We start from the raw sequence: 11,755 nt of genomic DNA on the forward strand, positions 1-11,755 counted from the left end.
CTGTCCTGCAGTCAGGTTGCTCTGCCCACCAGAGACCAGGTTTGGTTTTGCAGGAGTCCTGGCTCCTTTTGGCCATGTTGCTTTAAGAGAAGCTCTTTCCAGAAGGGGCAAAACTCTCCTGAGAAACCCCAATACCACCCCAAAATACCACACCATTTCTTTGGGGCTGTTACCACTTCTTGATCAAAGTCATGCAGTTGATGGCTGCCCAGCCTGTCTTATTAAGGCTCTCAGCTTCTCCATCCCACAAAAGTGCTGTTCCCATGCTGTGATTCCCCATGGGAACCAGATTTCCCCCACCCAGGGGTACCATGCCCAGCTGGGGCACCACTGTGGCAAGAGCTGTCTGCCTGGGATTGTAGAACTGTAGTGCCCAGTCTTCCCATTCCAACCACGAGGCTGCTCTCAAAGACACCACGTCAGCACAAAGTCATCCCAAGAATCTATGGCAAATACACCATGCTTTGGTGGATGCATGGCAGAGACCTGGCAGACCTGGGCACACCCTGCAGCCAGGTAGGACAGCAGGAGCTTTGGGTGAGTTACATGTCCCCTTCAGCTCAGAGCAGCTGAAGCCAAGGCAGGCAGACTGCTCGGATCACAGGATCATTTAGGTTTGAAAAACATCTCCAAGATCATCAAGTTCAGCCATTAGTGCCGGGCTATTTTTTGCAGGGGCAAGTCAGTCTGAGTGGAGATTCTGCAGCTGGGAGAAGGCACAGGTACTAATTGACTTTATTTATTAGCAAGGTGACTGCAGGGATCACACCCTGCCTACCCACTGGACTCCCAAGTAGGTCCCTTGCAGACCACAGAGGGCTGAGCACCCTGGTGGACCTGTGCAACCAGCAAGTCCTGTGGCACCGTGGAGTCCCTCGCAGGGACAGAGCAGTCACCAGGGGATAGCTTTCCCTTCCCAGTTGAGCAGAGTCCCACTGTGTTTCTCAGAAAGGATTGGCAGCACAGACAACAACCCCCGTACACTTGTGTCCACTGTCAGGTCAGCCTGCAAAGGGAAAAATGAGACACCACCATCATTCCAGGCTATCCAGCAGCACCCACTTGGCTTGTGTGCAGTGACAGCAAGGCTCCTTCCACCCAAAGAAAGTAGAGAGCCACAGGAGCTGGGACAAATCCACAATGTGGGAGTATGGTTGGGTATCTGTACTGCTGGCTTAGCTGGAGGTGGCTTGGGCTGGGAAGCCAGCCACAGGTTTAACCCAAACAGGAAGAGATCCCTGCTGCAAATGAGATGCTTTGTGCAGCCTTCTCAAAACTCCAGTGCTGCAGGGACCACCCCCACTGCAAAACATGGATCATACAGGATGAGTGGAAACCTCATGAATCTGCAGTTCTTCAGGAATGGGGCACAGGATGGGATGGTGTTGCTCCTCTTCTCCCTGTTCTGTTGGATTCAGGTTCTCTGCATATCTTCCAGGCTGCCCAAAGCCCCTTTTTTTCGCCCTGAACAAGCAGCCTGATATGTGCTAATGCTATTTCCCAGATATCCCAGTATCCACATGTTCTGCAGGGGCCCAACACCAACACAGACACAGGCAACTTGGAGCCCGAGAGGCAGCTCATTTCCACGTGGATCCTCCCTTGTCCACCTGGGCCACCTCCTGTGCAGGTTTGTAGCCTTGGGTGGCACCCATGGGCTCCCTGTTGACCTGCTTGGCCAGAACTCACCTCCTGGCTGCCCATGTCTGTTTTCACCCAGCCAGGGTGCAGTGCCACGCACAGGATCCCAGCTTCCTTGTAGGTCAGAGCCTGGCACATGGTCAGCATGTTGAGGGCAGCCTGGATGAGGAAAGAAGCATCATCCATGGGCAGCAAAAAGCTCCATGAACCAGGTTCCCTACCCATTGCTGCCTCTTGCTGAGGGAGAAAAAGCAATGCCAGGTCTTCAAGAGAGAGAGTGTGTGTGTTTCCCCTGGGTGGGCATGGAGATGCCCTGGGAGCTTGGGAACTCCCTCCATCTCTTGATCCCAGGTGTTTCCCTGAGACCCAGCCTGGCAGAGGCAGTGCTGAGCCCATGGAGCTCAGGAGCTGGGGCAGGTCACGACTCTCCGTACCTTGCTGCAGCGGTAGGAGATGACAGGGTGGAAGAAGGAATCAGCTGTTTTCTTGATGGACCCTAAGATGGTGGACATGTTGATGATGGCTGCCTTGCTGCAACTCAGGCCCTTTTCTTTGCTGTCCTGTGCAGCCTTCTTCAGCAGAGGCAGGAAAGCCTGGGGAGAAACAACCTAGTGGGACACCTATGCCTGAAGCCAGTCTCACGTATGGAAACTGCAACCCAGGGAGGGTGAGGAAGAACAGCAGGATGTCAGGAGAGCACAGGTGTTGCTGCAGTGGCCCTGCCCACTCCCAATTAGACTTGCACAATTCAGAGAGGCTGCAGAAGGCTTAGGCTTGAAGAGCACTCCCTTGCAGAGCCCCGAGAAATTTGGTAAAGCCCTCCAAGATTTCCATCATGACCATGGACAGCCTGGGTCACCCTCAAATTGGGCCAAATTTCATTCCCAGAGCTTCACCCGTACCTGGGCCATCAGCATTGGCCCCACTGCATTGGTCTTGTACGTCCTGACCATGTCCTCAGCGTCGACCGTCTCCAGCGAGGCCGTGGGGGTGTAGATGCCGGCGTTGTTTATCAGCAGGTTCAGCCCCATTCCGTTCAGCTTCCCCTCCACCACCTTCGCCGCATCGGTGATAGCCGAGGGGTTTTCCACATCTGCAGAGGGAGAGAACGGTCTGAGAGCCACGGGGGTGCTGGGGGGAAGAGGGAGGGAAGGAGGCTGAGGAAATCTGCGCGTTCTGACCCGCGCGGCCCTTCCATCCACGGGCACCAGATGGTGCTGCGAAACCAGCTCCAACCCATCCCCATCATCCCAACGCGCCTCCTCCGCCGGCAGCTCCCGCCAGGAAAAGCCCACCGTGGGGGCAAACCGCTGCTCTGACTCCCGTGCCTCAGCAGCCACGGCCTCCAAAGTCTACATCTGAGCAATTTCTGGAGAACCCAGGGCAGCCTCCGAGGGGACAAGTCCCCAGGGGAAATGTGCTGGGACCTGCTGTGGGATGGCTCTGCAAGGTCCTTCTACTGCTCAAGCTCTGAGCTAATCTTACAGCATTTCTACAGGAGCTGCCTTCCTCCCAGGGCCCTCCTGGTCTTGTCTAGGACTTGGGATCAAGGCACAGCAAGGATGTGGTCACTCAGCTGGGCCTGCCCAGGATGGGTCTCAAGAACATTCTGGTCCTGTGGCCATGGAGCAAGGAGTTTCCAAGGAATAGGGTGCTTGAGGTCTGGAGAAGCTGGGGTTTGGCTCTGAAGAAGTGGATCCCCATGTATAGCCTGAAGGGAGGGAGGGAGGGAGGGAGGGAAGGAGAAATGGGGCACACATGGCTGGCAGTCACAAATTTACCAGCTCAGAGGCAGAGCACACGTACCCAGCTTTACAAGAACCAGGTTTGGGTGTTTGGATGCCAGATCTCTCAGCTCCTACAAAAAGAGACACGGAAATCAGCACGAGGCAAAGGTGATGCCAAGCATCACGCTGGGGTGCCAGCAATGGCCTACCCTGAGGGAAACATCTTCCAGATGTTACTCAGTGCTTGTGAACAGCTGGATGGGGACCAAATTTGGCTCTCAGGCTTCTCCCAGGCTCCACAAGGCAACGTGCACATGCTCAGGGCATGACATGGCCATGACTGCAAGATGCTGTGGTCACTTTCCCAAAAGGTCATCCATAGCCCAGCCAGAGCCACAGCAAATGATGGGAGCAAACTGAAGGACCAGTTTACCAGGGAAATTATGTGAACTGGCTGGGGATACAGCCAGAAGTGTCTCCAAAGGCTGCCAGAAATGAGGCGAAAGAGGAACATCTGTGAGTGCCAATATCAGATTTGACCTATGAGGAAATCACATCTAGGTAGGCCAGTCCCAGAACTATTAATGATTAGTGAATTTAACCACTTTGCACATTTTTATTGGTTGTTTTCACCTCGTGTCAATATTGGGAGGAGTGGGTTAAAAGCTGGAGTCCCAGGAGGAGGACTGTAAATCATTCAAGTGACCTTACAGCTGGGAATAACACTTGATAAACAACGTAAACAGCAGCCAGTGATCCATTAGCACGGATCTTAACAGTACCTGTGTCTCTTTTATCTCTGTACCTCCCTGTACCTTTGTCTGGTGTTGCTTCAGGGATCCCCTGGTTATCAAGATAAGATAAATAAATTTACTTCTTTTGTTTTAGCCATGGATTGCCCTGCCTGCCTGTGCCAGCTCACACAGTGGAGGAGTCAGAAGCTCTTTTCAGCAAGGAAACTTTCTACTTCACAGTTCCTAGCAGCTCTGTGCTCTGAGTGCTCTGTCTCTGAAACTATGGCAGATTTCAGACACCAGAAACTGAATCACCTTGTTTAATATGCCCAAAAGGAGTGCTTCTAGAACTAAAAACCTCTTCCAAACATGCCTACAGGAGAAATACAAATTGGTGGTTTCTTTTGAGAAGAACATGGAGCAGGAGATCTGCTGGCACCAGCCGTGGTTCACTGTCAGTTATCTCTGGGCTCCCTCACCAGACCCCATCTTCCCACATCAGCCTTGGGCACAGGAAATCACGTAAAATCCATTAATTTGTTTGTGGTGGCCAACAGATATTTTTCCTCTCCTGTTTTTCCCAACTGCCTGCCTCAACAGCCTCATACCATCCCAGCAGGCGCTTCCCTCAGCCCAACATCTGGTCCAGGCACAAAAGGGCAGGAGAAGTGATGTGGTTCTCTCTGTGTCCTGTGGTCACAGACTTCAGCAGCACCCTGATGACACTGCCCTCACCCTACACAGCTGGGCAAGGCTAAGGGAAGTACCTCTGGCTGGGAGAGTTCCATGAGGACCACCTTGTAGGAACATTGGCTCCAGTCCTGCCCTGAAAAAAGTCCCTGATCTCATCACTGCCCTGCAAGTCCTGCAAGTGGGGAGGAAGAATGGGGCAAAAATAAAAGACCTGGCCTATCTTTGACTCAGACACCTCGGGCACCAGCCACAGCAGGAGCTGGGCACCCCCGGGTTGGCAGCAGTGTGGGTTCTCACTGCACCAGGACTACTCCTGACATGGAATAATACACACTTTCGAGAAGATGCAACAAACAAATCAGCTGGAGACAGGATCTATCAGAGAGCAAGTTTCTCCCTGTTAGTACTTCAGTGGGACCCAGCAAGCAGAGGAACACAAGCTGGATGTAAAGAGAGCTGGAAGATCGGGGAAGTTTTGTGATTTCCTGCACAAGCAGTATGTGTGAGTCCCATTTAAGCAAAGTGGAAAGCAGGGACAGGGCGATCCCACAGCTCCAATGGCCATCACTTTTGGAAACCGCATGTTCTGAACCTCCAGATTTTGCAGGGAGCGGAGTGACACAGCGGAACCAGCCCGGGCAGCACCGCTGCCGCTCGCACCGCCTCAGGCCCTGAGGCCAGCCCGGCCCGTGCCGAGCCACGAGAGCGGGTCCGGGCACGTCCAGCACGGCCGCGAAGTGCCCCGGGGTGACACTGCAGGTGACTTCCACACGGGACAGGGCGCGGTGCGGGCACCAGAGCCCCGCGCCCGCAGCGACTTGTTCGGGCCCGTGACGGGGCCGAGCGTGTGACCGCCGCCCCCCGGCCGCACTGACCTGTGCCCGCGGCCCCTCGGGGTCCCGGCAGGTGGCGAAGATCCAGGCCGGGGGTCGCGGCGAGCCCAGCAGCTGCTTCACCAGCTCCAGGCCGATGCCGCGGTTGGAGCCGGTCAGCAGCACCGTGCGCGCCGCCGCCATCGCCGCCGCGGCCCGGCCCGCCTGGCGCCGCCTCCGGCCCCGAGCCCGCGGGGAGTGCCTGCGGGGCGGATCGCGTTTGTGTCCGTGTGTCCGTGTGTGTCCGTGTGTCTGTGTGTCTGTGTGTGTCCGTGTGTCTGTGTGTGTCCGTGTGTCTGTGTGTGTCTGTGTGCCTGCCCACCTAATGCCCAGTGCAAACACAGCAGCTGCGTCCCAGCCCTGGTGTCCCCCAGAGGGGATCGAGGGGTCTCGGAGCGAACCGCGGGGGCTGAGGGGAGTCTTGCCCGGGGTGGTGGGTGAGGGAGAAAGCTTGCAGCGGGTCTGGGGTGGTGTCTGCAGCACCTTTAGCACACTAATCTTCACTGTAGATAAGAGTTAAAAAAAAAACACCCCAAAAAAAGCCCCACCCAAACTAAGCCTGTTTAGCGTGAGAAAGCAAAGCACCAGCCCCTTTACAAGCTGTTTTTATTGCCTGCCCAGCAATGCACGTGATTTGCCTCTTTCCCAGACCATCAGATGCAATAAATCTGATAAATAGATCCACGAAGATACTCTTGAGGCTCCTCCTACAGAGATGGAGCTGTAGTTGTTCAGCCTGGAGATGAGAAGGTCCTGTGGGGCCTTTAGAGCCCCTTCAGCGCCTCAAGGGACTCAAAGAGCTGTTAAGGGACTTTGGACAATGGCCTGCAGTGGCAGGAAATGGGGGAACAGCTTCAAACTCACAGAGGGCAGGGTTAGATTAGGTATTTGGAAGAAATTCTTCCCTGGGAGAGTGGTGAGGCCCTTCCACAGGTTGCCCAGAGAAGCTGTGGCTTCCCCATCACTGGAAGTGTTCAAGGCCAGGTTGGACAGGGTTTGGAGCAACCTGAAGGAGTCCCTGCTCATGGCAGAGGGGTTGAACGAGATGGTCTTTATGGTTCCTTACGACCCAAATGATTCTGTGATTTAGGCAGTTTGGGCTTGCAGGTGTTTTGAGGGATATTTTCTCCTTATTTTTGTTGGTGAGTATCAGGTACCTGGTTAAACAGCTGCACCAAAGGGGTGGTATAGAGTAAAGCAAGGAAAAGGTTTGCTGGCATCTAGGGATGGGAAAACAGGGCTGGAGTGAAAAGGGAGAACAGAAAAGAGATTCTCAGCATTAGCTGGAGACCGGTGTCTGGAGGGGGTCTGCATTTACCAGCCCTGCTGCCAGCCTGGAGGTGGGTGTTACTGTTTTATTTTTATCTGTTACATGGACAGCCAGATACTCACTAAAACCCCATTACGGTGAGCACACAACTGGGATCTCAACAGTGAAGTAATGACTGAGCAACCCTGATGTATACAAGGGTTGTTATTTATGTTGCTTATTTTCATCCTTGTTTGACAAACACCACACAAACATCTCTGATACTGATAAAGACATCAGAAACTAAATATTTATATAAATTGGTGATAGCATCAGGTAATTTGAGCTAACTCTATTCTGCTCCATGGCGGTTCAAATACATGTAAGCCTCTGCTCCCCAGTTTACTTCAAGATATTAAAATGCTTTTAGACTTTTCTTTTACAGAAGTTGGAATTTAAAAAAAAAATATTATACTACTAAATACTAAGGAAAAAAAAAAACCTTCTTTATAGCAGATATTTGGATTAAAGGTCCCCTTCTCCTTTTCCTGCCTCTTTCTGTGCTCAGGCCATTAATTCAGTGACTTCTCAGCAGAAATGCTGCTCCATCTATGGCAAAGTTTAGCAAATAATGACCGAGGGGTACCAACACTCAGGGTGAACCCCAGCCAGGGTTTGGCCACCTGTTCCACACAGATCCTGCATGCTGCAGGCAAATTACATTGATGAGCTCTTCCCAAAAAGTGCTTGGAGACAGGGATCCCCGGCAATCTCCTGTGCACAAACAGTTAAAGTGCAGCCACAGCTGAGGGCAGGAGGAGCCTGTTCTGAAGGGGAATGTGAACGGACAGAAAGGCAGCTCCAAGTATCAGTAAATGAATACTTTCCGGCTTTTTTGCCTCTGTTGCCCATGAATGAAATAGAGGATTATCCATTCTTTGAAAACCTTGTTAGTTAAGTGTTGGGAAGCTTCCAGCAGGTAATAATGGGAAATGCAACCAAAAAGAATACCAACAAATGATAATAGAACAAAAAAGCCCCAAGGCTTATCCAAGTGCTCTAGTTTCACTACAACAGGCATTGGGGAAACTCGTGCTGCTTGGTAAAGCACGAGTCTGACATTGGTGAATTTTGGAGCATTTGAGGATATAAATCATAGAATTTTTTGGGTTGAATGGAACCTTAAAGATGACCAAGTTCCATCCCCTCTGCCATGGACAGGGACATTTTCCACTAGATCTCCCTAAGAATACAAAGAAGTATTTGAGTTCACTTAGCTAAAAATCAAATCTAGTAATTAATTTTAAGTGCTGCTTTAAGTTACTGGATTTAAAAAACAATGCAGCTAGAGAAGAGGAGGAAACATCTTAATTAAATAAAAAATGGTTACTGGGTTGTTTTCCCCCTTCTTTTTACAAATATGGTTTGAAACCAGAATGAACAACTATGTTAAGTTTTAATTTCTACTGATAAAATACCAGTGCAGCCCATTTTACTCTAAGACTGTCCACAGAACAATATTAGGTTTTGCTGTTCACAGACTGCATTTTTTCTGCTCAGCTCTGTGGGCAATGGGTCACATCATTTAGGCTGGCATGGCACTTTTGGAGTAGCACGGTGCTCAGTTTTTAACTTCTTTACAAGGAGTAAATTTTCCATAGTCCTTTAAACACTTTTGAATTTAAAGATTATACTAACTCTTTCCTGCTTAAATGTCTTTCCTTAATAAGGCTTAATGATTCTTTTCAACTGGATTCCTAAATTAACATCTACATTATCATTATCTATTCCTAAACTTTAATGTGCCTCCTTTTCTCACTTCAACACTTGGGTGTCAAACCAAGGCAGTCACAAGCTGATCATTTAGCCTGTGCCTCAGTGTACCTGAGATGGAGCATATCTGCCATGTGTGGCAGCCCGTTCTCAGCCATCCCTGTTAGCAAATCTAATAGTTGGAAAGAAATTCTGTCTTGCTTGGGTGGTTTTGAGGTCCCTCTTCATGGCACTATGCTGAAGCATGAAGGATAGCCCAGCCACCTGTCCTTTGAGGACTGGAGAAAAGAAGGTCAGTGAGAATCTGTGCTGTCCCCACGGGTCCTGGCAAAGCAGTTCTGTCCCCGTGCTGCCAACCCTGCTGCACCAGGTAGCTGAGACATCTTGGCTGCTATCACAAGGGGAATATCCCCAGAAAGTTTCTGAACCTGATGTGAGGCCCCAGGCTGGCACAAGGTCAAAACACGGTGGCCCAAGGGAGGTTGTATGGACAGTGTGAGCATTTTAAATCCTCAGTCATGGAAACACAGAATGGTTTGGGTTGCATGGAACCTTAAAGATCATCTTGTTCCAACCCCTGCCATGGGCAGGGACACTTTCCACTAGACCAGGTTGCTCAGAGTCCCCCCAACCTGGCCTTGAACACTTCCAGGGATGGGGCAGTCACAGTTTCTCTGTGTAACCTCTCCCAGGGCCTTCCTACTGTCACAGGGAAGAATTTCTTCCCAATCTAGAATACCCAATCTAACCGTGCCCTCTTGTCAGTGTGCGGCCATTCCCCTTGTTCTGTTGCTCTGGTCCAAAATCCCTCTCCAGCTCTGATACAATGCAGGTGTCACCTGGATGAATCTGCTTGGAAAAGAGCAGAGCCATGGCAAAAGTGTCATGGGAACTTCACTTGGGAGCTGCAGGTAAGCTCAGGCTCCCGACCCCAGTCTCTGCATCCTTTCACAATGGGGTGTCACTACTCATAGAATCATATCATGGAACCACAAATGGTTTCTGTTGGAAGAGACCTTACACATGTCATAGTTCCAATGGTCCTGCCATGGGTTTCCAACGCCCAGCAGATCAGCCGAAAAGAAAATTAATCAGGAAGGGTGGGTACTGCCCAGCTTCAGTTACAGTGCTGGGTTGGTCTCACCCCACCTCTCCACGGGTGTTCCACTTTCCACTATCTATTGATTCTGTAGCAAATGACTAATAGGTGATGACAGACCTGAATGCATTGTGGAGCAAATACAAATGGACAAAATCAGCCTGATAAATAGCAGCGAACTTATTTGTTATTTATAGTAGATTAAACGTACTAAAACTAGTTGTACCACACCCCTGTTCCCCTGGCAGGCAGAGAAAAGCATGTTCCTTCATGTTTCTGTCAGCAGCACTGTCATTGTACAATCACCTCGGTTGACTGAGAGCACATTTGAGCCTCCAGGAGCTGGGGGTGGAAAAGGTGTGACTGCATCTTGGAAAACTGGCTGTGAGTCTTCCCAGTGTGGTGATGTGAATACAATCCATGGTAAAATGCAGCAGCCTGGGGGGTTGTGGGAGAAGAGCTAATGTGCCCCTGAGCTTGGTGCTTGTGAGGCTGCACCTCGAATCCTGTGCTCAGTTTTGGGCCTCTCACAGCAAGAAAGACATTGAGATGCTGGAGTGTGTCCAGGAAAGAGCAATGGAGCTGGGGAAGGTCTGAAGCACAAGTTTAATGAGGAGCTGATGACGAGGAGCTGATGGGGAGCTGGGAGGGCTCAGCCTGCAGAAAAGGAGACTCAGACTGTTATCACTCTCCACAGCTCCTTGACAATGAAGATGGAGCCAGCTGAGGTCAGGCTCTGTTCCCAAGTAACAAGTTACAGGATGAGAGGAAACAGCCTCAGGTTGTGTCAAGGGAGGTTTCAATTTGATATTAGGAAAAGTTTCTTCACAGAAAGGACTTTCAAGCACTGGTACACAGGCTGCCCAGGAAAGTGGTGGAGTCACCATCCCAGAAGTGTTTCAAAAATGCATGGTTGTGGCACCTGGGCATGTGGTTTAGTGGTGGAACTGGCATTGTTAGTCTAATTGTTGAAATCAATTATATTAGAGGCCTTTTCCAACATAAATGATTCCATAATTCTGAGGACTTTAATGCTCAGCTGAAGATTTAGACCATGCAAGAACATTTCAGAGCAAAGGAAGCATCTGAATCCCCTCTTAGGAGCTGGACCAAGATCCTTTCCAGAGGCCTGGGGACAGCAGCAACCCTTGTGATGAGGCTGGGCTGCAAGGCAGTGAGACTGGTTTCTTTCCCTTCATGCCAGGCTGGACTTAGACTCCTGGTGAAGCAGTGCTTGTTTAAAGTCTAATAATCAATAATGCAGTGTGTGGCCCCAGAACAAAGTCAACATGATAAAGTTACAGCTCCAAAACAGTGGAAGGCTACATGAATGAGGTGACACAGCAAAAATAGGAGATTAAAAATATTAATTATTTGTTTTCTGATGCTATCTGCTTCTAAGTCACTGTGGAGGTTTCAAACTGGCTGTGGGTGATGGCCTCATTGCTCACCTAGAGGAAGAAAACCATGGAAGTCTATTTGGAGGATTTGAGCTCTGGTGTGTCTGTTGGCAAGTATAATTGAGATCTGTGCTCATTGAAAAGGAAATACTGAAATTATCTGTGAAGCCTGAATGCCAGTCCAGCCATGTGGGAGATCCTCAGTGAGAGATCAGCCTGAGACAGAAGCTGAAAGGTCTAAAGCTTTGTACTGCTGGTTAGTGGTAGGAATTCACAAGGGCAAAGAAGTTTCTCAACCCAATATGGAAAATTCAAAAAGTAGACAGAGATCCAATTAACCAAGGAAACAGAGTGGGAAAAGAAGTTAATTGCATGGAGCTTAAGAGAGAGGCTCAGACTTGGCAGAGAGAAGATATAGGATCGGCTCAGCGCATAGAAGCTGCCAGTGTGCACCTTCCCAAATGGGTTTGCACCCTGTGCAGGTGATCCCAGGTCAGAGCAGGAAAGGACCTGCTTATCTGACAGTGTCTGCCAGCTGAGCCCCAGAAACCATGCTGGAGTGGGCAG

At 50.5% G+C, this 11,755-nt stretch overlaps 1 protein-coding gene across 1 annotated transcript; it reads right to left on the reverse strand.

Moving 5' to 3' along the window:
- Window positions 1-707: 707 nt before the first annotated feature.
- On the reverse strand, window positions 708-5,889 carry LOC100223250 (C-signal). Its single transcript, XM_002198285.6, has 6 exons — window positions 5,671-5,889; window positions 3,448-3,499; window positions 2,544-2,734; window positions 2,076-2,234; window positions 1,690-1,800; window positions 708-1,006 (listed from the first exon to the last, which is right to left on the reverse strand). The coding sequence occupies exons 1-6, from the start codon at window positions 5,809-5,811 to the stop codon at window positions 893-895; spliced, it is 768 nt and encodes a 255-aa protein (XP_002198321.4). The 5' UTR covers window positions 5,812-5,889; the 3' UTR covers window positions 708-892.
- Window positions 5,890-11,755: the final 5,866 nt, after the last annotated feature.

This window comes from Taeniopygia guttata, chromosome 11, assembly GCF_048771995.1.
Source record: "Taeniopygia guttata chromosome 11, bTaeGut7.mat, whole genome shotgun sequence".
Taxonomy (NCBI): Eukaryota; Metazoa; Chordata; class Aves; order Passeriformes; family Estrildidae; genus Taeniopygia; species Taeniopygia guttata.

Excerpts from the sequence above, each read along its gene's own strand:
- LOC100223250 (XM_002198285.6), bottom strand. The coding sequence starts at position 5,811 with ATGGCGGCGGCGCGCACGGTGCTGCTGACCGGCTCCAACCGCGGCATC. Across the intron at positions 1,801-2,075 it reads TCTCCTACCGCTGCAGCAAG|GCTGCCCTCAACATGCTGAC; the intron begins GTACGGAGAGTC and ends TTCCTCATCCAG. Across the intron at positions 1,007-1,689 it reads CAGACATGGGCAGCCAGGAG|GCTGACCTGACAGTGGACAC; the intron begins GTGAGTTCTGGC and ends TTCCCTTTGCAG.